At 37.5% G+C, this 27,710-nt stretch overlaps 1 protein-coding gene across 15 annotated transcripts in view; it reads left to right on the top strand.

The window, feature by feature from the left end:
- The window catches only part of Mlip (muscular LMNA interacting protein), a 244,876-nt gene that overhangs the window by 203,206 nt on the left and 13,960 nt on the right, over window positions 1-27,710 (top strand). For 13 of the 15 annotated variants that reach the window (XM_029481437.2, XM_029481430.2, XM_029481434.2 and 10 more), the window contains one exon: window positions 9,835-10,041. The exons of the other annotated variants lie outside the window; for them this stretch is intronic. In XM_029481437.2, coding sequence (XP_029337297.1) covers window positions 9,835-10,041 — 207 coding nt within the window. The remainder of the gene's footprint in view (window positions 1-9,834; window positions 10,042-27,710) is intronic. 15 annotated transcript variants of the gene reach the window in all.

Genomic DNA, 27,710 nt, shown 5'->3' with positions numbered 1-27,710 from the left:
GTGCAATATTGGCACTTCTTTCTTTGCGGTAGCCGAAAGTTGTTTATATATTAATTGTTTACTCTTTCACTAATTTCTGCTTGGATCAAAGATGTTTTATTCATTCTTTTTTTTTCTTTTTTGGTTTTTTCGAGACAGGGTTTCTCTGTATAGCCCTGGCTGTCCTGGAACTCACTTTGTAGACCAGGCTGGCCTTGAACTCAGAAATCCTCCTGCCTCTGCCTCCCAAGTACTGGGATTAAAGGCCTGTGCCACCACGCCAGGCTTATTCATTCTTAATGTATTTATCTAGTTTCTGTAATTTTACTTGACATGACTTTTAACTTTATTAATCTATGAGCTTATAAAATATATGGACTTATTTCAACTTATTTGTGTTTGGTAAGACTTGATTTTTTGGCCTATAATTGCATATTAATACTCCGATCTATCATGTTTTCTAAAAGAATTTTGTTATCCAATGTCCTAGATATTTGAAGCTAGAATGTTTGACTCCCAAATATTCCCTCTGCCATGAGCTCTCAAAAGTGTACTTTGAAACAAAGAAACAACTAAATGTTTTGGATGAAATAATGCCTTAACATTTACCACTCTGAGCATTAAATTGGAGTTCATCTTCAGCATCCTTGACTAGTTGGAAGAACAAATTTGGAAATACAATTGCTGGGCCAGAGCCAGGGGTTCCACCCAGTATGGTAGTGTTGTGTTTTGTGAAGTTGGCATTGCTGTCTCTCTCCCTGCACTTTTGTTCTTGTGAGTCCTTGTGTAGTGACTTTCCCATTGCTGGGAGAAAGCATCATGACAAAGGGCAACTTAAAGAAGAGTTTATTTTTTCTTATGGTTCCTAAGTGATAAGAGTCCATTATAGTGGGGAGGGATGGCAGCAAGCTTTGGGTGTGCAATAGGAAGCTTAGAGATCATATCGTCCACAGCAAGCATGAAGCAGAAAGACAGAGTTAACATCACATGTCATTTTCCTCTAGCAAAACCACACCTCCTCAGCTTCCCCAAAGAACATCACCAACTAGGAACCAAATGTTTAGCTCCTACCTTTGTATAGGTGACCAGCATCTTCCTGGCTCCTCTCCGCCCTGCACTATTAAACACCATGGCTCTACTCTATTTCTGTGCTTAGGCTTTCTCACATTTTATGTTGAAGATATGCAATATTTATCCTTTTGTGACTGACTTACTTCACCTGAAGTAATACTTTTTAGAGTCACTCATGTTGCTGAGAAAGGCAAGATTTCCATTGATAAGGCTGCATAATATTTTGTGGCTTGAATTTCACATTTTCAAATCTGTTCCTCATTGACAGGCCCTTAAGCTGCTTCCTCATCTTGGTTGTTGTGATCAATGTTGTCATAATGAAATGAAATGGATATGGTCAACAGGTTCTGGACTCTTTGAAGGAGTACAGTTTTAATATATTTACGATTGTAATTTCCCGTAAAATCATTATTGTGTTGGAAGAAGGAGATTTACATCTTTTTGAGAAGTCACTGAGTTCATCTCCTTTCCATTTTGAGGAGACAAAGAAGCCTTTTAAAAAATCTACCCTCTAATTTTTCAATCTAAATTTCTGTCAATATGTCCATATGAACAGTATAAGGGTGGGAAATAAAGCACAAATAGAGAAATGTGAAAGACATGGTATCTTAACACTCTTCGCTGGATGAGCTTAGGAACTATTTTCTCCATCTGTTCTGTTGAGTTTCTGCTTCAACCATCTTCATACTATTCCATTGCCAGACACTATACACTTGAAACACTGTGAACTGAAGTCTATCTTCAAAATTAGGTTGCAATTATTTTTAAAAATATATAGAAGATTTGAAATAGCTGAACATATGCTAAATTTTTTCTTGATTCATAAATTCCTTTTTTTGGTTCACATCAGTTTTTAAAATAGATGTGTTAGCTTAAATATGTCTTTTTTTTAAATTGAGGTTTGTGAACCAGAAGGTATGGCTCACATTCACAGCTATGAAGCCTAGTTTACTAGACTGATCTTCAATATATGTAGCCAGCCAGAATCTCTATCATAGTATTGTGGGCTTTGTGATGGTATATGTAAAACAGTGAATTCATTTTGGATAAAGGATTCATTCTTTCAGAATATACTATAACTCTTCTTGACTTTAACTGAATGCTGCCTTAAATTAAAAGAGAAGATAAACCCTATGGTTTTTATTTTGAACAATTGCTAATGTAGTTTACTGTTTCAACAAGAAGCTAGCAGATGCCTAAGGGATCAAGCTGAGATTTAGGTCACACAGTTGGCTTGTGCTCTGTAGATAACACTCAGCACGAACAGACAGTGTCCATACAGAGACAGTGAATTTTCCCTATCACTTCCAAACCACAGGAAAGGAGGTACCATTTAAAATGCTAGGAACAGAACAAAAGAGAGTGAGATCTGTAGTTTTCAATGAGAAGAGCCCAAAGTGGCTTGAAACGCCTCTTTATTGCAATGGAAGTAGCTTTTGAAGTTAAGAGTTTAATGGTTGAGGAGAAGGTAACCTTTTGCTAGAGTGGACAGAACCCTAGACACGACTGTGACATTCATTTTCTCATTTTCTCTGTCAATTAGGCAGAGCCAAATCAATTTACTTACCACGTATTTGTCTGCTATTTCTCCCTCTGATGAACAGAATATTATTGCTTCGTGCTCCCGTATCTTCTTGAAGTTTTGCCGTGTACCATATCAACACCAATGAAAATAATTTGCCCCTTTTAAATAATCAAACTTAAATAAGGCTCAAAATTTGGGGAGTTTTTTTAAAAAGTAATTTTATATTGGAGAGGGCAATTATGGAGAGAGCAAGTAGTTTAAAACATTTAACCAGAAATATCTACACTGACTATATTAATAATGAGAGCAGGTATGTTTTTTCCTTTAAAAATTAGAACTTGAAGATTCACATGCTGACTGCTGAGGTGGAGGAGAATGACAATCCCTTCAGATCATTTAGAAAAGTGATTTTCACAGTGACGTGCTGAGCACAAGATAATTCACTACGGTGACACAGGAGGTGGCTGAGATATGAGAAATTATTAATGTGCTTTAATAATAAACTGAAAAGAGAGTTTGAAACCATGGCCTGGGGACAAAATATGTTCTACCAGTATCTTTATGAATAACCTTATGGGAAGTTGGCTGCTCCTGTTTACCTGCATCTTGTAGAGGCTGCTCTCACATGATCGTGGTGAGGTCAAGTCCTTGTGGGATAGATAGATGTGTGGACTCTACAACGTCCATGGACAGTTCCTTTACAAAATGCCTGCAGCTTACACCTAAAGTAGGAAGGTTTGTGCTTTGCTCATTCTCCCTTGTAGTTGATTTCTAAATGGTTGAAATCTTGTTGCATTCAATTATAGCTCATAGCTATAATCCAGAGTTTATCATCTTAACTTTTTCACTAAAATAATCCTGATAAAATAACTGCCTTTCTTTAAGGTAAACCAAAACTCTAAAATAATCTGGACAAAACAATAAAAATGACATAAGCATAAATAACAAGAAATTCTATGTCCAATAAAGCTAATCAATCATAAGTATAAATTTAAAATATTGACTTGACCAGATGACCAGTTTTTAGTTATATAAATAATTTGAAATATAGATGTGTATTGTACTGGCTGGTCTTAGAGATGTGGGGAAAATGAGTAATGAAGAAATCAATAAACTGAGTTTTATTATGTGTCTATATCAGAACATACACTTTAAAATATTTCAACTTAGCACATTTATGTTCTAAGTGTGAACCATACAAAAAGTCACATTCTTGAGCCTTATGGGAAAACTAGAGAAAAGCATTGGCTAAAGTCAATAACCTTATGGGAAAATGTGGAGTGCATTGAGTATATTTAAAAGACCTTGTTAGATTGTTGCAGTTACAATAGAAACCACTGAAGGGTGATGATGAGACAAAAGAATCAGGACCAGGGAGGAAGGGGTAAGGGGCTCCCTGCACCAGTGTGGGGTCTTGAGCTCAGATCTCTAGCACTCATATGTAAGAATAGGGGCAAAGGGGCACAGAGGAGACAGGTGGCTCTCAGGGACTTTTGGCTCAGCCAGTCTAACCAATAGGATGTGCTCCAGACTCAGCAAGAAACCCTGTCTTCAAATTAATAATAATAATAATAACAATAATAATAATAATAATAATAAAGACACAAGACAGAGATGCAACTGAGGAAGACATCTGAAAGTCCACCTCTGATTTCATGTGCACCTGTGCAGGCAAGTGCCTCTGCATGCGTACCTTCAGAATAGGCAATATTTCTTTAAGACAATATTTTCTCCAAATGCTAAAGGATAAAACTCAAAAAGAAAATATAACTAGAGTCTCTAAATGCTAAATTTAATATCCATATATGAAAGTTTGAGGATTACATGAAAATAGATTAATGGTGAGGCGTTTTAAATTATTTTCCAGCTTATGACAGAGTAAATGGCAAACAGAAACACGGCTGCTCTGAGTTAACTCTAATAGATATTTGAACTCTGTAATCTCACAACCAAACCCAAGCAAGAAATAACACTATTCCTTTGGTATTCCTTTAATATCATAGAATGTATCTCTTAGGACAAGCAGAACCTTCCACTAATTGTCAAAGTAGAAACAAGACACTCAAGTTTGCCAGACCACAGAATTTTATAAATTGACAAACCGAGAATTCCCAAAAGTTCCCTGACAATGTATATGAAATATTTGCTTTGCAAGGAAACTCAAAATGAAGTTTCTTTTTTTTCTTCTTTAGTCCTACTTTTATTTATTTCTAAAAAAATAAGTAAAAATACTATATATGTAAGTATACAATTTGATGTTTTGATATCCTTCTAAATTACAAAATGGTCTCAAGTAGCATGTCTACCCACATCTCCCCACATAGAACTGTTCATACTTGTTGTTATTGTTATTTTGGGAAGTGCACTTTGGATCCATCCTCTCAGCACTTTCAAATATACAGTGCTGGATTGCCAGTTATAGCAATGTTGCCTACATTAGATCTCCAGAGCTCACTTAATCTGCTTAAGTGAGTTTGTCTACCTTCTGGCCAACACCTTCTGTGTATATAACTGCTGACTCAAGTCATCCTACATTGCAGGGGCACACCAGAACTTCCTGTTCCTCTCCAGTTGTATAGCAGTGCCCATCAATCAACATTTTCTCATCTCCCATCCTTCCTCCTCCCCATCCACCTTAGTTACCAATCTACCCTGTTTCTATAAAGGCAGCTTTTCCAGATTGCTCATTGCAGTAGTAAGGTTACTCAGTACCTGTTAGTGTCTGGATGGCAGGATTCTGTTCTTCTGAAAGGACAGCAGGTGTCTCATGCTCAGTATGGACCACATTTTTCTTCATCCATTCTGCTGATGAGTCTATATCTAAAAAAGGTCATTGCATAAGCCATCATCAAAATACTTTTATTATTTTTTTTTTTAATTCAGAACATTTATATTTAAATTGATTGTTGTAGATGATATAAGGGTCAAATGTCATTCTTCTACATGTGGCTATCCAGTGTCCTCCTTTATGCCTTGAATCTTTGTCAAAGGTCATTATGGATTTAACTTTGGGCTCTCTACTCCAATTCATTGGCCTCTGCATCTCTCTTTCCACAGTTACCATAGTATTTTGATTGTTGAAGCTTTGTGATTTATTTTGACACCAGGAAACAGGTTTTCTGGCATTCTAAAAGTGGTGTTAGGGGACTGCATCTGGGTTCATAGGATTGATTGAAGATTTTAATATTGTCATTTTAGATTGTGTTTTGATATTTTAGACACTGGTTGTGTTACTTTATAATGATAACAAAATAATATTTTAAAATAATCAATTAGAATGCATCAAAGCAATTTAATGCCTATCTAAGAGATATATTGCCCTCTTAGGACTTAAAATTGTTATTTATTAGACTATTCTAGAAGTTATTAAAAGAATATTTCAGAAAATTTTTGAAATATTCAGAAAATATGGTTAATGAAGAAAAGAAAGAGAATAAAATATAATTGAGCATTCACCTTGGAGAATTCAGAATAACCACAACAAAAATTAATATTTAGAAAACATTATTTAGGAGGAAAAACATTATCTGCTACATATAAAAACCAAGAGAGTGGAGTTAAGATTGATATTAGACTAGACATGGATATAAAGGAGAAAACTGTAGAAATCAGAAACATGAAATGTGCTCTTTGAAAACTATATAAAACAGCAAGTTGTCTGCTAAAAGATTAGTAAAATGGGAGAAAATATAAAATAAAAAGTAGACATGGAAATAGCTGACAACACAGAAGCCACTAGATGTACAACACTCTCCCCATCTTACACAGAGGCAAATCCAAGGAGACATACAATTTATAACCGACATGGGAAACTTACAGGTTCCTAGTCTAGGCCACCAAACCTGTAGCCAAAAGAAACACAGTGAAAGTGGTAAAAGATAGTTTCTAGAGCACAATGGATCAGCAGGAGGCAATGCACACAGCTGTGGGCTACATCTATCTAAGGGTATTCACTAAAGCGTTGGATGACACTAAAGGTGACAAGACAGTGAAACCCTAACATCAGTACCCAAGAGCCAGTTCACAAAAAGGAAAGAGTCCAAATTTAGTTACAGGCAGCCATGCAAGCATCTCAGCTTCACCTACAAAGAACTCAGCAGTGCATTAAAGCAAACTGTATTTTGACAGGTAGGATTCATTCTAGACATTCAAGGAGGAAGTAGACCCTAGCTCTGTAGACTTTTAAGAGTCACTTTTATCAAACAAAAGTCTATTAGGTGATTCGTCCAATAAAAAGAATTACATACACACACACACACACTGTGTGTGTGTGTGTGTGTGTGTGTGTGTGTGTGTGTGTGTGTGTATACATATATATGACTCTGTGGATGTTCTTTTATGGCCGAGCCCATGGTGGGGAAAGTGAAGAAATAGAACAACATACTTTTAGAGCTATAACAGCATCTTGATGAGGTAAAACTGATAAAAACTAGTGTAGAAACTAAATCCTGAGCTGGCTTCTTAGAGATCCTTGATTTTCTTTCTACCTTAGATCCCTCAACAGGCTGAGGCTTTAGATGTGCCTGATGATAACCTGCCAGAGATAAAAGAACAGCAGCTAAAAAAGAGATACAGTACCAGTTACTTAAGTATCTATCTCCAAGACCTTGTCTCTTAGTGGCTTGCATTCTCCCCTCCTTCAGGTTAGAGGAAAATAGGTTTCAGATTGAAGGGGAGCTGGTACAGCCTGAAGCCTCATGGCTCATGTTGATAGCCCATTCTTTTTTTTTTTCCTACTGTATCTCAGAATACAGTCCCCTGGCTTTTCTTATCTGCTGGTAATTTTTCTTTCAACCTCTAGCCTGGTGATTTGGAAAATTTTCAGTGAGCAATCTGATCAGCCTAAAGCAGCAAACTCTGAAATGACTGAGACTTCCATATTTTGGACAGTGAACTCCAAGGACAGTATGTGGGCTTAGCATCTCTATGAAGCCCTGTGTCAGACTCAAATAACATAACAGACAATAGATATCCGGATAATTGGAGAAACCCTCCAGTGCAAAACAACACAGCAAAATAAGCAAAACCACTAAGCCAGGAATTAAACAGAAATGCAGAGGAGTGGTTATCTATGGAGAGAGAAAAGTCAACACTAATATTTCTCCATGCTAAGGAAGAAAAGACCTTAGGAAATTCAGAACAAAGTGGTGTTTAATGAACGGAGCAAAGTCTTGGTAATAAGTGAAGAATAATACAAGTGATACAGAATCAAAGTCAGAGTGCAGGGTGGGGGAATGAAAAAGTCCCAGTTTGCTTTGGTACCACAAGTCTCAGACCGGAAAAGTGTCTCAAGTGTTAAATATTGTCATCTGCCAAGCATTTTTCATAATTCACCCCTGTATTTGAAAGTACTAAATTAGCTTGGCCAATACTCAGCTTCTTCGTGTGTCCACCGTGATCAGAGCATGCTCTTTCTTCTTGCTCAGCTGTCTATACAAGCTGAGGATATCACATGTTCTCATGACAAGCTGAGGATATCACATGATCTCATAGAAGTGTGCAGACTGACATACTCCTTCAGCCAGAGAAGGGCCATGGTGAGATTCCTCTCAAACTGCACAAAGCTTGATCCTATTTGATTCCCAAGTGTGAAGGCTACATAGCTTCTCATGGATCTCAAGACTTGACTCGTGACATTCAGCGAACTGGTACTCTACGTCCTAAGAAAGCCAACAGTCTTTAAACAAGAGACTCCTAGGCCACCCTTTCCGAAGCTTCCTCAACTATCACTGGGAACATGGCCTTGTTCTTGCACAGGGAGTTTTGCTCCTCAATTTTCTACTAATTGCTTTTGACACTAAATAAGGCAATTAGTTGTTCACTATGTGATTGAGAAAATTGGTAAAATTTGAATATGTTTCTATATAAATATGTTTCATTTAAGTTGCTTACTAGCAGGGGTAGTATTGATAAGTATTAACTAAAGAAACTAAACAAAAGATAGAAAGGAAATATATGTTAACTAGGGAAAAGGGAGGTAAATTCATTACTGTGTTAGGTGAGTTGACATTTTAGGTAGTGTTCCTGGATGTTCTAAGAGAATCAACTGAATACCCATAGAATTAATAACTAGCAATGTTCCTCTTATAGTCCGCATTTTTCATTTATTGGTTTAAAGGCCTATCCAAGACTTTAAAAATATTGCTTAAAATGAAGGACATGAATGTAAAACATTTATTTACTGTTACAAGCTGAGTTTGTTTGCCAAATACCATTGTGATCCACAGGTATTATTTTATACTAAGTTTGTTACAAGTATGAAAGAATAGCTTTCTATTATTTACAAAGCACACAAATAATAAAACACACCATTGAAGTTACAAGAAATATCATTTTCCTTTGAAATTCAATATTAATGCATTAAGTATCTACTGTAGCCTCTCTTTTCTGGATTCTATTGTCAGAAATGTAAGAAAGTAGGTTGCTCGGCGTACAGTAAATGTCCTGGTGGGCTCTGTTGTAGGATAATCAATTTATCTACTGACAAGATTTCAGAAGTATAAAACATTTCTACATAACCGTAAATATTATCCCTTGGTTTTATAACTATACTTCATATGTATATGTCAGCTCCTTCTAACCTTTGTGGATTCCTTGCTTCATTCACATAACTTATGCTCTTGTTTACTTGACTGTTCCTTCCATCTCTCGCACTCACCCTTTTATGTGTTGGCAATCCATCCTAGATATGGCCTCTACTACAGCGAACTCACCTGTTTGCTGAACTGTGAGGTTCCATCCGAGACAACACTGCCTGGAAGTGAAAATAGTCTTTATTCCTTTTAGACTCATCTATAACTAATCCTTTATTTCAGTTCAGTTGGCTAAGTTAATACATCCTGAGTTTCTTTGCCTCTGCTCATAAATTAACTCCTTCCCATTGCTCTGGCAAAATTCTAGACCAACTTGGCTGTATTCATGAGTTAATGCCTTCCACTGCTGACTCCTTTTTGCTGACTGCTTGCCTGGGCCCAACTAACCCCCTCCAGATAGGTTCTGCAATTCTCTATACATTTCTTCTATCAGTACTTTCATGAATAACAAACAGAATCTCCAGGAGATATGTTGCAAGCTCCTGCTTGCAGGAAAGGCTGAAGGTGGGGTCAAAAAGATTATTCAAAGAGACAACATAGTCACTATGAAAACAAGTACCTTGTGAGCGATGCCTTCTAAGGCGTACTCTTTTTCCTTTTCACAGGTAAGTTGTGGCATGCCTGATTTTCATTCACTAACCTTTCCTGTGCCTTTCTTCTTCCTAGGATATGGCCATCTCTCAAAAGCCTGTCTCTCTCCATCCTTTATATCAGTCTAAACTCTACCCTCCTGCTAAGTCCCTGCTATATCCACAGACTCTCTCTCATGCTGACTGTCTTACCCCAGGACCCTTCAGTCATTTGTCTTCCTTCTCACTGAGGGATGAACAGGAGAAATCCCCTACTCTTCTTAGTCAGGACACAAACAATAAGGTGAGACTATTTTGCTAAAATGAGAATTGCTCTTTGCTATGAAACTTTAGGGTGCTTAACTTATAAAACATGATACATCTAGATAAAAGCTCTAAATGCTTATATATTTAATATTTAAATATATTAAATAATTCAATACTTGGGTTGAGTTATAGTACATTAGGTAGGTGACAATTGACTTTTAGACATGATAGACATTGATAGACATGCATTTTTCTTAATTCCATTCCTTCTGTCGTTTCCTCATTATTTCATGGTCTTATCCCAGGGTAGAGATACCAAGGAAATGTCTAGAACTTAATAGGGTGGCACTATTAGTTTTTGTTCTAGTCTTATTTCACTATCATTGGAAGCTTAATTAATTACAGTCAATTGTTGAGAGGATATAGATCCAGACTGTAAACAAGGAATATTTAGAATTATTTCAAGTATCTGAAAAATAAAATTAGTATTTTATTATATAATGTCTATTTGTCTAATAGTTTATAGTAAGTGCATATATTTTATATACTATATATATGTAATTACATAAATTTATGTGTTTTGTATACTATATATCCTATATATACCATATATATAATTATATGTGTATATATGTTGTATATATTATATATAGGCCATATTGTGTACACACACATGTACGTTTGTAAGACACAAAGTGTTTAGCACCTGGGCTATAAGTATATGCTAATATATTATGTGTATTATAATATATTTGTGGTTGCCATTGGAGTGCATTCATGAGACCTGTTAGCAATGCACAGTACCACTGTGTGGCCTTTGAGTAAGTGTCCTTTTGAATGTTACATAGCAACCAGGTTATCTAATACAGACTCTCAGAGCCCCAGAATTCTCTAAACTAATAACTGACCTTCAATTAAATAAATAATTCAGATTAACAAATCTTGTTTAAAAGAATTTATCAAAACTTGCTTCATGTCTAGTAAAGTGCATCACTGCCACTAAAAATAAAAGCAAAGGCATCTCCTAGGAGATGGCAGAACAAAAGTCATTGGCCCTTGAGATTTTATTCATTAAAAAAAATAATGTTGATAACCTACTGCAGATATAGTCATCTGAGAAGTGAGCATCGGTGTATAAAGAATTAGCTTTTTGTATTTTATATCATTTGTGATGAATGGACAGTAAGTTATGAGTTAAATAATATTTATAGGATGAATTACCTACCAACAACATTTAGGATGACATTACTATTGATTTTAGGTGAGTCCTGCTCTTGGTGTTCGATAAAAAGAAGTATATAGTAGGGAAGGAAGCATCTTAAAATGAGTTTATTTTGTTTAAAGTATATATGAAAATAATTTTGACTTGTAGGTACTTTGTGACAATTATGTAGCTACTCTCTGACTTACAAATTGTGCTGCATGATAGGCAATAATTATATTTTATAGGTATTAGTTATAAAAAGCAGCCCCTTCTTTGGGTATCTTTGTGGTACTGATTGCAACTGTTCAACAATATTAGATCTACCATCCCATTCCTAGTTTGGCTTTGCTTATCTAGGCTGAAAAATAATTCACAAAAGCCATAGGCATGCAGGTATTGTAGACTTGCCTGTAGGAGCCAGGTTGCATTGGAAGGGTCACTTGCGTCTATGAGATTGGCATCAGCAGAGTCAACACAACTGAGGTCCTATTTGAGGAGAAAAACTAAAAAGGTAAAAGTTGTATAAACTAAACAATCTTTATAAGTAGATTTTTTTGTCTTTCAGAGTCTAAGATTCATTTATATCAAACAAAACCTCACTTATATCCAAAATGCTAATAAAAACCATCTTGTAATAAGACAGTATTTGTCAAATGAAGATTTAATTAATTAGTCACATATTCCTATCCCCCATTAAAATATATTAGTTACTAAATTTGATAGTAACATGTCATAACTTTGGCTAATATTTCACATTTACCAACATTTCTTATTTTCTTGAAATAAAATCTCCTGGCTTGGAGTTGTAAAACATAATCAGCTGTACAGATGAACTTTATTCTAATGTGCTAACGTGATTTCCAAGTTTGACCTTACAGCTTTACCTACACATAAGACTTCTTACTCTTGCTTCTGAAGAACTCCCTGGAAACACATGCTGAATTTGACATGACTGGACTGTGGGGTCCAGCATTCTTTCATTTTTGTTGCTGTTGTTGAAGTTGCAGTGCATTCTTCTAAATTCTCACCAGATGCTTTGTATCTTAAACTCTGACCCCAATCCATTCCCTCCCTACATTCTTATCAGAAGTCCATAATGAGGTCACACCGCATCATGTGATGAGATCTATAATGAGGTCATGCCACATCATGTGATACTCTGACCCCAATCCATTTCCTCCCTACCTTCTAATCAGAAGTCCATAATGAGGTCATGCCACATCACGCTTTGATTTCATCTTGTTCTGAGCTGTTTTATCTGTCTGCCTTATTTGTTATTGTTCATATAGTAAAAGGAAACCATATCTGTTAGTTCCTTCTATTATTTGTGAAACAACTATAGACTTGTGGGTAAGGGTGTATTCCTTCTACATCAGCTATTTGAATTCATTTCTTGACTCCACCCATTCTAGATAGTGGTATTTTGTGAGTAATCCATCCTCTGTGTGCTTGTTTCCTCATCTTTGAAAATGAGGATGATACCAGTAACCACCTTACCAGAGCCTATGAGAATCAGATGGGCTAAGTATATTAATGTATAACAAAGAGCCTCAACTATCACAAGAATCATGCGGAGGCAAGATGTTATATGAGTGAGCCTTTGAACTATTTCCTCAGATCTCTATGTCTTCATTCATCTTTTCTCTACTGAGTATTTCCCCGTAGTACAAAGGAAGCTCAAACAAACAACACAACACAATTACAGTACCACTTCTCCATCCAGTTCCTTCATGATGCTGTAAATCTAGCAATTTCTTTTTTTCTTTATTTTTTCTTTTTTTGTTCTCATAATGGACAGTAGGCATTTTCTACATGCCCAGCTACGATTATCTCACCCTTAAAAGAATTCCGATTTTGTTCCTACCACTGAACTAAAATTGCTCTAATGAATATTAATTTATTATTAGCAGAATGTCCTCAGGCCTCAGTCTCCATTATTCCTCTGTAGTGATTGCTTCTCCTCTTTGTTGAACATTTCTTGTGTACTTGTTGCTTTTTCCTTATTTTTTCCTTGACTCTGGATTGAACCAATGGTTTTGTGTATACTAGGAAGTTTTTCTACCACTTTGCTACAGCCTAAGCCAAAATTTTACTTTGTTTTGAGAGACTGTCTTGCTAAGTTCTAGGCATGAACTGTCCATCTTCCTAGTTTCTGCTTTGTATATAGCTGGAATTATCATCTATAGGCATGATGTGCCATGACAACTGGCTAACTTTGTAGTTGATACACTTCAGATATCTGGCTGCTCACAGATTTCAGTGATTATCATACTGTTTGGTGAGTACAAAATCTACATGTCCAATTCTTACTTCTCCGTTGTTATTCCATCTCTTACTTGCACCTGCTTGCTCATCACCTCCACTGGTGTGGTAGCTTAAATGAGCATGGCCCCTGTAGGTTCAGCTGCTTGAATGCTTGGTCCTAGTTGGTAGCCCTATTTGGCTTAGGAGGTGTGGCCTTGTTGTAAGAATTGTTGCTGCAGTGAGCTTCAGGAATTCAAAGACTCATCCAGGATGTTCTCTTCCTGAATGTGGTTCACGATATGAACTCTCAGTTTGCAGCATCATTCCTGTTTAAAATCACTGTTTGATACTATCAGGGTGATGGACTCTAATCCCTCAGGAACCATAAACTCAAATAAACCCTTCATCCCATAAGACGCTGTGGTCATGGTATTTATTTATTTACTTATCCATTTATTTATTACCACAATAGAAATATAGCTGAGAAAATCAAGTTGTCATTCCACATTCATTTTACTGAAAACTGTCTTGTACTGGTTTCCTTACTTTGGTCATTAACATAGTATTGAAAGTCTCCAGACTGAAAGCTGGATTCATCTATTACAATCCATTTTTCCTTTGCTTTGTTCTGGTAGTAGCTTGTAGTTTCCTAGGTTGAATGGGGTCTTCCTTGGCTGTGCAGCAGCTGCTCTGCATGGCCGCTTGACTTTATTTGAAATGATGGGCCTATTGTCCCCCAGGCATGCCATCAGCACCCTGTACTATTCTAGTTCTACATGGATTCTTTCAGATAAAATTATCTTGGTTTTCTCCTATGGTTGTGAACATTTGTATTTTATCAATCAGTCAAATTATGTCTCCTTTTCAGCAAAGTTTCTCTATGTACCCTCAAAACAATTGTTTCCCTTTTCAATTTCTACAATCCGTGTCTGTACAAGCACCTCCTGTGCTGTTATAGATTGACACGGTTCTTTATTAAACTTTTCCTGTTCAGGTACAACGTGACACACTTGACATGGTGTTAACCACGTTGTAGAAACATAATGTGTGTTTTGCATTGTATATAGGCATTGTAGAAAATGTGTGTTAATAATCCATTTTCCTAACTGAACCCCAGATCCTAGGATAATCACAATTGTTTCTGTTTTAAAAACACTAAATCTGGGCTAGAGAGATGGCTCAACGGTTAAGAGCACTGGCTGCTCTTCCAGAGGTCCTGAGTTCAATTCCCAGCAACCACATGGTGACTCACAACCATCTGAAATGGTGTCTGATACCCTTTTCTGGTGTGTCTGAAGAGAGCAACTGTGTACTCATATACATAAAATAAATAATCGTTAAAAAATACTAAATCTGAATCAACTTAAAGTTTGCTTATATATTTAGAATAATCTTAGTAAACTGAAGAGAACTGTTTTTTTTTTTTTAAAGGTGGCATCTGGTTACCCACTGTTGGGAAGCCTCAGTTTTGGAATATAAGTAGACAGAGAAGTGATGGTGCGACCATCTGATCTTCTCTTGCTTTATGTAAACTCTGTAATCTCTTTTTCTGTATAATGTCTCGTTCTCTATCCTTCTTCTTTCTTATCCTCCTGTTTTCTACTCTCATAATCTCAGGTCTATTTATTCATCTTCTTTGGCCAGCCTGAAGTTCTAACTCTTTTGCCTACTTAAGCACCCCAAGCCCATCACTCAGATGCCCATACTCTTTTTTTTTTTTTGTTCGCATTCCAATTTTCTTTCTTTTATTTTGTGCAGCTAAGTCGGTGTGGGTAGAAAGTTATAACTTATCCATGTTTCTCTCAGTCCCTACTCTGCCAATAACAATAAACCAGAAGAAGGAGATCCAGACTCAGTCTGAGTGAGGCTCCTGATCTGCCTGAAGGATGATGGTCAGGATTTCCTAAGCAAGAAGTTGCTATTCCTGTGGAAACTTGAGTAGCTTACAAGCAAGAATAGGATCAACAGTTTTGAAGCCAAAAGGATCCACAGGCAGCCTTAAAATTATCTTCTCTTTTTGTGTGCAAAACAGTCTCTTACTTTCATGCTTTGTTAATGGCTCGGCAACCATTTTATTGCAGTCATTTTCCAAAAATACATCACCATTGCTTGCAACCATACTCAATTTTACTTCATCTTGAATCTGTTCATATCCCCACCAAAGACATGAAGAGATTTCTTTGCATGCATATCTTCTCCTTGAACCAACTACAGTTGTGTTCTACTGCGTGAACATTGTAATGCACGAGCTTCCTCTAGCATTCCTACCACTTTAAATTTAAATATCTCAGTGATTGCCTCTGGAGTACCCTGTTTGGAAAGAAATTAACAAATGAACAACAACGAAACCCAAAGAAAGAAACAAAAACAGAATAAGGAAGCTTTTACTTCAGGACCGGTCCAGGCAGCCCTCTTCTCCCTGTTCAGAAGCCCTCAGATCTGGGGTTATACCTGCCTTTACCCCTTTGTAGCCCCCCACCCCCAGGCTGCCACCAGTGCTGGTGGGAGTTAGATCAAGACTTTAGCTTCTCTCAAACAGCTAGGAAAACGCATGTTTCTGTGTAGATAACTTGGTGTCCTAATTAGTTTGGACTTTAAAAACCATAAATGACTGTGTGCATTTATTTATTTATTTTGAGGCAGTTTTATTTTTAGAAAGTGTTTTTTTTTTTGCAAAGAAATATTTGATCTGTTCTGTAAGAAACAATTTTAATCAGTAAATATGTATTTTGAGAATTAAAATATTAATTAATTCAATGTCCCCTTTCATTATCAAGTGTTCTAATTCGATTAGTAATGACAATTCTTAGGGTAATGCACAATACCTATTGATAAGGTATCTGTTGCAGATTTTCTTTTGGTGAATCATTAAGTTATCTTATAGCTATATTTGAAAAAAAATAAATCCAACACCCTTGGGGGTAGGGAAATAAAATCTTTCCACTCTTAGCAGAATCAAGTGAAATTTTTACTTGCACATTCCAACTTTAGTATTGAATTTATTTCACTTTTCTATACATAGCTTTATTAATATAACTTTGGTACTAGAATGAAAGAAATGGCCCATTGGTGTAACTGGGAAGTCAGGCTTCATCTCAAATGACTTTTCCTTTATTGAAGCAGATTTCCTTTCTAAGACTCCCATTTATTCACATGTGTGCCTTGTCATCTGCTCACTCTCCTTTCTGCCCTCAGAAGCCATCCCTGAGTACTTGAGTTTTATGTTCTGTCTGTACATATTCACTAGTTGCCTTAGTGATTTCTTGATACACACACACACACACACACACACACACACACACACACACACATACACACACACACACACACACACACACACACACACACACACACACACACTATTCTTACCACAGAGGAAATAAAGATGGTTTATTCTGAGGCCAAATATGAGAGATCATGGCCTGGAATCACAAACTTATGTTAACCCAAATTCCATGGAAGCTGTTTCAGGAGACTTATATAGAAACAGAACAAAGAATGTCATAAATCACATCCCTGTTGAAAACACAGTTTTGGAAACACCAGAGAAGCAGGCAGAGATCTCAGCTCTGAGCTTCAGAAGCTACTAATCAAATTCTTAGCCCTTTGAGTGGCAGAGAAGAGACTTTTGTTAAGTTAATACACCCAAGCTTTATATTTGTTTAGCAGAATGTTCTAAGAGGTGGACAAGAAATAGCTCGTTTAGAGCTAAAGATAGCCCAAAGTAATACACACACACACACACACACACACACAAATGAAAACAACAACATAAAGCACAGTCACCATGTAGATGTTGTGGCATCTATGAGGTCCCACTGCTGAGTTGGGCTTGACTAAGGAAGGATGCGACCCCGGAATGTGAGGTGGGAAAGAAGCAACAGTCTGGCCCTTGTTGGGTGTGAGAGAGCAGGAGGAGGGGAGACAGCAACTCAGAATCATAGCATGAACTCCGGACAGAGTCTGCATTTATTATCAATGCTTCCTATAATCTGTCTCCAGACCTCAACATTCGTTGGTCAGCCATAGCACTAAAGGTTAGTGGATAAAAGTATTTACTATTCTGGCAAAAAATGAACACTAAACACAGCCCAGCAAGTCAGGGAAGGAAGAGGTGGGAGAGTTGCTTAAGCCTCAGGGCTTTAAGAACAATTTAGACAGCAAGATGGGAGGAGGAGGAGGAGGGAGAGGAGGAAGAGGAAGAGGAGGAGGAGGAGGAGGAAGAGGAGAAATAAAAACAAACCAAAAATAATACTTTGGCAGTCACTTTACTAAAAAAGGTTATTTTGAAACTTGGAGGCAAAACTGCCTGTAACTACCTCATTAATCATGCTTGCTACTCTCTGACTGTATACACAAGTAGAAACCTGTCTGAGAGAATAAACCAGGGTAATTTATTTTTGATCAACATAGAGATAAATGGCCTTGCTCTCAATTTGAAAACTTTTCTGACAATTTTTGGAGGCAATGTGAATTGGATAACTATTAGGTTGCATCAGAAGAGAAAAATCTTTGTGGTGGGTGGAATGGGATATTTTATCAAACTCAAAATGGGTTTTTAATGTTCAGAGACTTTTCAGGAATGCGGAGCAGAGGCAGTGTTTTCGGATCCTAAATTGTTTTCAGAATGGATGGACTCTTTCAATATGTTCATTAAGAACGTTCTGTTCAACTGGCTAAATCAGAGTAATTGGACTTTTAGCATGAAAAATGAATGTCAATGAGCAGGTATTTTAACAGATGCACTTGTGCGATTGAAGTATCAAAGCTCTTTAGTTCTGTTCTTCAGCGGCAGACTGAGTAGTTCACCACCCTGGGAGCCTCTGTGACGGTTCGCCGTATGGAATGGGAGTGTCTCTAAGTGCTTGTTGTCATCCTGAAATGTTTTAAATTTAATTACAGACCGGTTGACTTATGTTTTTCTTCTGGGAAGCTAAGAACAATTCATTCTTTTAATCCTAGTTCTCTTTTTGGCTTAATCTTAGTGACAAAAACATCTGTCCCTGAGCTCATTTGTTGTGTGGTGTTAGACATGTAGTATCTAACTGAAATATTTCATTGTGACATATTTTCTTTTTGCTTTTTCCTTTGTTGGTTTTTATTGAAAATAATGTTTTTATACAATGTGTTCTGATTACAGTTTCTTTTCCCCAACTACTCCCTGATCCCCTCTTCCTCCCCAACCACCCAAATCCTCACTTTTTCTTTCTCTCTTTCATTAGAATACAATAAGCATCTAAAAACCTAATAAAACAAGATAAAACTAAAACAAACAAACAAGAGTGAGACATAACAACAGCAAAAAAAAAAAAACCCAGAAAAAAAAGAGCCAAAAAAAAAAAAGCCCAAGAAATACATATAAATAGAGATACACACATGTTCACACACAAAGAGATCCACTAATGCAGGACCAAAAACTGTTGGCCTACACTCTATGGAGGTGTGGCTATTTAAGCATTAATACTGTACTGGCAGAGAGCTAAGAGCTCATCACCAGTCTCATATTTTGTAAATATGTGTTCCTTTCTCACCTGCCTAAGGCAATGTAGAATTGTATCTGATTAGCTTTAATAAAGAGCTGACAGCCAATAGCTGGCCAAGAAGCAGAAGGTAGAACTTCTGGGCACAGAGAGGGACTCTAGGAGAAGAGACCAGCGGTGGGAGATTTACCAGCAACTCTGGGATGGTCAGATGGACCAGATTAGAGCAGAGAGGTAGACCTGGCCACAGGGTGGGACATAGGCCAGAACGAGTCAGGTTAGAGTAGTCAGAAGACTGCCAAGCTAAGGCCTAAGCTTTAAAATATCAATATTTTATATTGTAGTTAATAATTTTATATTAATATAAAGTATTAATAAGTTTCTGTTTCATTATTTATATCACTGGCAGGTCTGTGAAAGCCTCACTATAAGATACAATGTATATGAAATGGATTTGTAAGACGGAAATAGCTCTGACAAAGAGCTATCACAAATACCGTTGAATTTGCTTTGTGATGGCCATTACTCTTGAGCACCGAGCTTGGCCTTAAAAGTATTTATAGATTTAGTGAAACTCCATTAGAAAAAAACTAATTTTTTATTTGTGAGTTATCATTTGGAGATAGCTTCTGACTTAGGGATGGGGGCTTATGTCTACTCCCTTTCTCAGTGCTGGAACCATATCTAGCTCTAACTTGGACAGGCTCTATTCATGTTGCCGTAGTGTCTGTGAGTTAATACGTCCATTAGCTCTTCAGTTTGGAAGGTCTTGTTCCTTGGTGTCTTCTCTCCTCTTTTGGCAAGTTCCCTAAAGCCTGAGGGGATGTATTTTTTGAAGATCTCTCTTTTAGGACTGAGTATTCTAAGGTCTCACTCTCTGAGCATTGTTCAGAAAAGTTGTGGGTTTCTGTATTTATTCTCATATACTTCAGGAGAAAGCTTCTCTAATGATGGCTGAGTAAGACACTGATATAGCAGAAGGTCATTAGGAGTTATTTAACCACTGTGTTCATTTAGCAGAGTATTAATAGTTGGTTTTCCTCTAGGCCTGTGGCCTATCTAGTCTCCGGTTATTGATCACCTGAGCAGTGTGAAGGATGGTTTCTATCGTAGAGAATAGATCTTAAGTCTCATCAAATATTGGTTGGTTCCTTCCAAAAGTTTTGTGTCATTATTGCCCAAGTACATCTTGCAGGGAGGTCTCTCTTGTAGATCAAAGGTTTTGTATCTGGATTGGTGCTTATCTTTCTCCTTTGGTAGTAAACAAAAACACATCAAATTGGAGACACCAGTTGTACCTCATTCCAATGGAGACACTAAGGGAAAAAAGAGCTTGCACTTCACAGCATGTACTTGGCCATAATTTTCAAGGCAACTGGGGTCAGGTTCTTGAGTAAAAGAGCCCAGGATAGGGCACAGTGTTTTGCTGGATTATTGAATAAGTGCTCTTTACAAATGTGTCCTTTAAGCAAGTGAGAGAATCCTAATTGGGTGGTAGGGTGGGGCAGGGAGAAAACTCAATTGTGCTCTCAGATAAATGCAAGCTTTAGATTGACACATAAGTACAGGGACCTAGGACATCAAAAGAAACTTGTCCACACATGAAGCAGGCACCCTCCTCTGTCACTTTAGTCTGTTCTTGTTGGTGGCAGCAATTTAGGGAGGTGGGAACACACTCCCCAGTGAGTATTTGCTCAATTCAGTGAGACCTTGATGAGACCTTCAACTCTCTGTGCCCTTGCTTCCTATGTTTCTTTTACTATCATCCTGCATTTTCTTTCCTGTTTAAGAGAAATATGAAAAAGTTTTAAAGGAGGTTTATTTGTTTTTGTCTTTGTTTTCTTGGCAAATATTCTGTGGTCTTTCTGCCTTGTATTGTCCACATTTAACAGGTGCTAAAATTCTATCTGATACCTTAGACAAATGTTGTATAGTAAAATGGATTTCTGACTTTTTGTTTGTTTTTTACTTATTTTTTAAATTTTTCTTAATTTTTTTCCCTTTGCTTCTTGAGTATGGGATTTTTGGCAAGGAACCACCAGGCCTGATTTAAGTGGTGCTGGTGGTGAGTCCCATGGTCTCTCTTGGGACATGCTTGGCAAACACAACAAGTTGAGCTAATGTTCGCAGCTTACAATATTAAATATTGCTATTTTAATTTTCTAGATCTTATGCATTGAGATTGCTGAAAGCCAATGGTAATGTGGAATTTTCCTACAAGATACTTATAATCAGTAAATAATCTACTTATCTAGGGGTATGAATTTGAATAAAAGCTTTCCTGGTTGTTTGTGCTTCTAGAGAGAACACAGAAGTAAAAGAAGACACGTTTTTCAAACGGGCAATCTCAGAGACTTTCAAATTTTTTAGGAACAGACATGATCAAAAACCTAATTACAGTGTCTGGTGACAGAATTCAGCTTCGTAATAGCTTATAGGGGCAAGGGATACCTGGTGTCCAAACAGTTCTAAGGCAAAATAAAGCAACATAGTAAAATGTTGGCTATAGCTTATGTAATTTTGAAATATATATTGAAGCCATGCATAGAGGTATATGGCTAGAAGAGTAGGAGTTCAATGCCCACAAAGGGTGGGTAGGCACCTTATTTAGGGTAGCCCTTCCGTTATTGGTATTCAAATTATTTTAGTTTACCATTCTACTACCCATTCATATACACTGTCCCTCATCAGCAGTGCCTATCCATCCTCAGTACTGCTGCTGAAGAGGAGCTCCTAGAAGATGTCCTGCTGTGGAGGAGGAGCAACAAAGCCCACTATGGGTCCATGGAGGAGGATGGGAGATGGCCTGAGCCATTTCCTAATTATTACTCAGTCTAAATAGCTGTACAAGTACTTGGGACACTTGACAAAGCGGCAGGTTCTGGGACTGGTTTCCTACTGTTGGTAAGGAACTTGCGGTCAGTGAAAACGATCTAGATGGAGAGTGAGGAAGAGCAATTGGAACTGGAAACTATTTCTGTAATTGAGACTTTATTATAGATCCATTTACTTTCTATTATGTGGCATACAAATAAAAGAGCAATTCTTGTATGGCACAGAAGATAAAGAATAGAGACAAAACAATTTGCCAATATTTCCTTTGTAAAAAAAATAGATATTTGGTTTGTGGTAGCAGTAGAGTATTGGGATATAAAAAAAGGACTGAAAATGATATTTTATTTTATGTGTAATTCTAAGCAACTATGTTCCTAAAGGAAAGAGAAGAACAGCAAAAATACTCCTTGTTAATTTCAATCTCAATTTCCAAAATCCATTTTTAACCCTAGAATGGTATTGGTATATAGATGTGTTTTGCTCCTTTTTATTATTATTATTATTATTGCCAGGGAAGTCTGCACCAAGATAAAGTGAACAGTGCAGTACTGTCCCTGAGGGAGTGGTTTTCTGCTTGAGAAGGGATCAGCTCCAGGTAAAATGTGAATAAACAAAAGGAAATGGAATTTATTTGTAAACAGACTGAACATAGCATGGACAGAAGCATTCCATTACTTCATAAGCTGTCCTTTAGAACATGGAGACGTAGAACATAGAGCACTGACTGGAGAGAATGGGAATGTGCTGTGTTTTACTTCATAACATGGAATAGGAAAGGCTAAGAGTAAAACAAATATATGTGGGGAACTTTCTGTCACCAAGACCGGAGCAGAAACCATTTTTGTTTTCTTTCTGTATCTCAAGACCTGAGATTGGAAGGTGGTTACCAGCATTCCTCAGGGAGAGCTCTGTGGCCACAGAAAACAATGGACATCAGCCCCAAGTCCACATGTCGTCAGCTGAGCTCATGACACCCAGTGAGCACACAGCAGAGCTCTGTAAAACTTAGTGTTTATAAAACACCTAACCAAGGAGACCGTGGAAGAACTAAGAACTGGTATTAAGGACCTCAGATCATGTTCACAGGGAGATTTGTTCCCTGTTTGAAGGCTGGAACTTGGAGCTCTGCTGTGGCCCAAAACAGAAAACTTCAAAAGGAAAGAACTTTCATTTGGAGATTGTGTCATTTCTCAATCAACAGTATTTTCTAAAGAATCATGGAGCCAATAAACTGGCCAACTGCAAAAGAGACTTGAGAGCATTTACATAGGCTTAGCTTTTAAAAAATTGTCATGTATTAATCTTACAAAGTAATAAGTTTCATCGTGACATTTCCATAAATGCACATGATATGCCCCACTACATTTTCTCAAACCAACTCTCTTCCTTTCTAATCCTATTCCATTGGAGTCAATATTTTAATTGACTAATTAATTATATTATTTGTTATTATTTTAGTAGTGAAGGATAGCAAACCCAGAACCTCACAACCAGTAAGCAAATGTTCTATTGCTGAGCTATACCCAGCGTGGGGTAGATTTTAAGAATCGGGAAACTGAGGCACGGAGAGGTCGTATAGGGCATTGGTGTGTAGACAAATTTGTAAGCTTTTGGACACCACCAAAATGCCTTCTTTGAAATACAAGAAATAGTTAAGCTATCTTCTAAGAAACTACTTTTCTACCTTCTGTGGTCTTTTATGCCTTATGTAGCATCTAAGTTTTCTATCTTCCCTTTTTAAATTTAGCTTAAGTGAATTGAAGGATTAGGGCATATAGCCTGTTCTCCTTTGGAAGTAGTGGCATTTCCCTGTGGCACGTGGAGGCCAGTCTTTCATTGTAGACATATGGTCTACTGATTTTCACAAAGACAAACCCGGAGCACTGATGTGTTGTTGTGTTGCCCCCAGGCCTGGGATTATGAGTCATAGTTTTTTAGATGTTCAATTCCTAGGATATGGCAAGGCCTATCATCCAGCTGCCTGTAGTCTTTGGGGGGAAATGAAACAAACTCTCATTTTACAGTGCTCATTCATTTAGAAAATTGAAGAGCTTACTCATTGACTTTGAAGTGGAGTCGATGCTTGCAAATAGGTCCACAGAAATTCCATGACATGTTCTCAGTCACTCACCTTAGCCATTCCCTCTGAATTTCCTCCCTACATTCCAGTCATCCTAATTAGCATTTCTTTTTTGTGAGTGGATCTACATGCATATTTCCTATTTCTTACTTTCAGGAGGTACCTTGGTTCCTTGGGATGTTTCCCTGATATCCTTCTTGACTGGTTTCAGGTCTATTAATAATAAGCCCTCACAACACTCAAGAGCATTATCTCCTAATACATCATTGTGTGTTTGCATTGTTATTATATTAGTCATAATTATATAGTTTTTCAAATTTGTTTTGTTTTATATTTTTTGAGAGAGGATTTCTCTATGTAGCCTGGCTGTCCTGAAACTAGCTCTGTAGACTAGACTGGTCTTGAATTCACAGGGATCCATCTGCCACTGCCTCTTGAGTGCTGGGATTAAAGTTATGTACCTCCCCAGTCTACTTATTTTATTTATTATCATAATTATATAACCATAATTATATATCATATGTTATATAATTATATTACATATAATATAATATAATTAATTATTAGCATAATATACTATGATAATGCAATGTAATGAATATATGATATTCTATAGTTATTTTATTAATATTATAATACGATCATTAAATATCAATGAGAACATAAATCATATTTATCTCTCACACTCAACTGTAATCTCCTAGATCAGTATACTATTCACTATTATGTTAATGACAATTAGCAACATGCCTGGCACATTAATAGGCATAAAATTAAAAAGATCCATAGTAAATAATTTTATTACACAACCGCCATGTAAGTTAATGGATTAGGCACAGTTGATTTTGAGTGCAGTCAACTGGAGGCGTGACTGGGCACCGTCTGAAGCACACTTTCCTCCTCTTTTCATAGGAGGATGTTGTTCATGGCCTCCCTAATTGAATTGCAGCAGCAGCAGCTGCTAGAAATGGAGAGTCTCATGGCCTTCTTGCTTCTTCCTGTGTACATATGAAACATTTATAGAATGTGCTCTGCACCATGAAATGTTTGAAATCAGAGGCCAAAGCCCTATATGCTTTAGTTGACCAGGCAGATTTCCAATACAAGAGAAACAATTAGATTAGAATCTGACCACAGAAAGCCCCTGAACTTTCACCCCCTCATTATAGGGTTGACCAGACTACGTTGCGTAGGGATACTTCAGCTGCTTCTAATTTCTAAGGGGAGGCTGGTTTGCAGATCTAGAAGATAAAAACCTCATGTGTAGACCTTTGCACAGTTCAAGAGAACCAGAAATAAGATGCTGTATGGAATCTGTGGAGTCAAACACCGACAAGCGAAGGCTTCTTACAAAAAAAAAAATCGTGAGAATCAAATAGAGCCCACGTGTTGTTCTCCCTGCAGCGCTCCATGTGTGATGTCTCCTGGGAGACAGTCAAGGCACTGAAACAAGTCCTAACTCGTCACAAATTTGGAATTTCTTACTTTTGTAAATATTTTTTCCGACAGTGTAATTCATTTTAAAATCTATTTTATTTATTTTTCCATATCAATTTGTTCTCTGTGCTGAGTGAGTTGTCTGCTGGGGCACAGACAACATGAGGATGACTGGCATACAATTTAGGACTCCCAGGGACTTGAGGCCTCACCCAACTGCCTTATACTAAGGAAGCAGACAGTACGCTGTCCTCCTTGCTTCAGTAGATTTTCACTACTTTCTAGATGTATTTTTATGCATGCCACACTCGACCTCGAGTTGTTAAGTGTAGAGACAGAAGAAGGTACAGGTTTCTGTGGATACATGGTGTGAAGGTGTATGAGGTACAGTAGATGAATGTGGAAAAGCATTCTTAAGGAAGGAAATTCTGAACAGTCTGTCTTACACTGATGATCTCAGTATGTTAAAACTTCCTGCCACACTTCCTCCTCCTCAGAGTTTCTGGCAGTCAAGAAAAACCTACTCCACCTTCAGACAGGAGCGATTCCATAAATGTCACAGGGTTGGAATCCACTTCTTGCGGGCAGACTTACTATGTTTTGCAAAGTGTCTGCCATTGAGATGTTGGGAGTCTCAGTACTCCATCTGGCCTGGGAAGAATTCATCTTTTTGTCTTTTCATGGAAGGTCCTGTGGCCTCTGGAGAAACAGCAGCCTGGGTGAGAAAGCCCCCAGGTGAGTCAACACTTAGCAAGGTTTTATGCTGGGTTGCTGGCAGCTGTGATCCAGTGCAGTGAAAAGCAAATGAATGTGCTATTGAAATACTGCAGCTATTTGTGTACAAGGGTCTAATTCAGCCGCTATATAGCACACAAGACTGACATTTCCACCTAAGATGGAAAGATGCTTTGTCCAATTCACCTGCACATTCCATTTCCATTTCTGCCCTATGTTGAATAATGCTGAGATGAGGACAGCAGCCTTTCAGTTACATTGTTTATTTGAGGCCAAGTAGTAGTTTGTTTTTCAGAATATTATAGCCACATATAGGCTTGGGGTTCCCTCTATCCTTCCACATGGGTCTTGCAATTATGTAAAACTTACTTTAGTGTATTTCTAAAACAATTCCTGATTCTGGCAGATCTTTTCTACTGTGTTTCATTGCCCCTGTCTCTCAACATCTCTGTTCCCCATGATTTACCAAATCTCTACATTGAACAGAGGTTTGACAATTTACAATTTTTCCTCCTAATATTTCACAGCTCACTTGTCCTGGTCAGCACATCTGATTGCTGCTTCTGTGATTCCTGGAAAGTATGAGAGAGGGAGGAGAAGGAGAGGACGAGAAAGAGAGAGAGGAAGAGGGAAAGAGAGAGGAAGAGGGAAAGAGAGAGAGGAAGAGGGAGAGGGAGGGAGAGGGAGGAAAGGGAGGAGAAGAGGGGGAGAGGGAGGGGAAGGGGAGGGAGAAGAGGATTGCCTCAACCTTGATCCCATTGTCTTTCCCTAGACATCATTTTCAATTAAAATTCCTTATTTCCTTCCATCACTTCCACCCTCCTTTTCCACCTATATCCTTGCTATCTCCATCTCTAATGGACTTCCTAAAGATCTTCAGATGGCCATCAATATTTTGCATATCATTTACAGTGGCTCAGTTCAAGTTGGAATAGCTCATCATGTTCCCCGCCGCCCCCCCGCGTGCCTTTTGCTTACATTACCCAGAGGGCTCCTTATGGATGCTTCCTCTCATTTTCTTCAACTGCCCCATCTTTGGAAACTGGTCATTACTCTCTATTGCTACTTCTGGCCCTTAAATAAATGATTCTGTGTCTTGGTTCTTTAGTTTATCTGTGAAGCAGGGGTTAGACATTTGATCTCTAAATGATGAGTCTTGTGTGGTGCACTTGTTTTTGTTTTTGTTTTTTTATTAGATATTTTCTTCATTTATATTTCAAATGCTATCCTGAAAGTCCCCTATACCCTCTGCACTCCTGCTATGTTTCCCAACCCACCCACTCCCACTTCCTGGGTCCTGGCATTCCCCTGTACTGGGGCATAGAATCTTCCCAAGACCAAGGGCTTCTCATCCTATTGATGGCCTACTAGGCCATCCTCTGCTACATATGCAGCTAGAGACATGAGCTCTGGGGGTACTGGTTAGTTCATATTGTTTTTCCTCTTATGGGGTAAGATATAACCAACATAGCTCCATCTCCATGGCCATCTTTCATTTCATGCAATTTTTAGTTTTTTTTTTCTGTCCTACAAATGCTTCATTTCTAATAAACAACTTTCTTATTTCACACCATATGTTTAATGGTATAAAATCCCCTACATAAAAGAATGTACAGTCCTTTGAATTACTTACCTAGAGTGTCACACTTGTAATCCTAGCACTTGAGAGACAGAGGAGGCTTAGAACTGGA

This window comes from Mus caroli, unplaced genomic scaffold, assembly GCF_978045245.1.
Source record: "Mus caroli unplaced genomic scaffold, Mus_caroli_1 scaffold_11, whole genome shotgun sequence".
Taxonomy (NCBI): Eukaryota; Metazoa; Chordata; class Mammalia; order Rodentia; family Muridae; genus Mus; species Mus caroli.
This window is presented reverse-complemented; position numbering and strand designations above follow the sequence as displayed.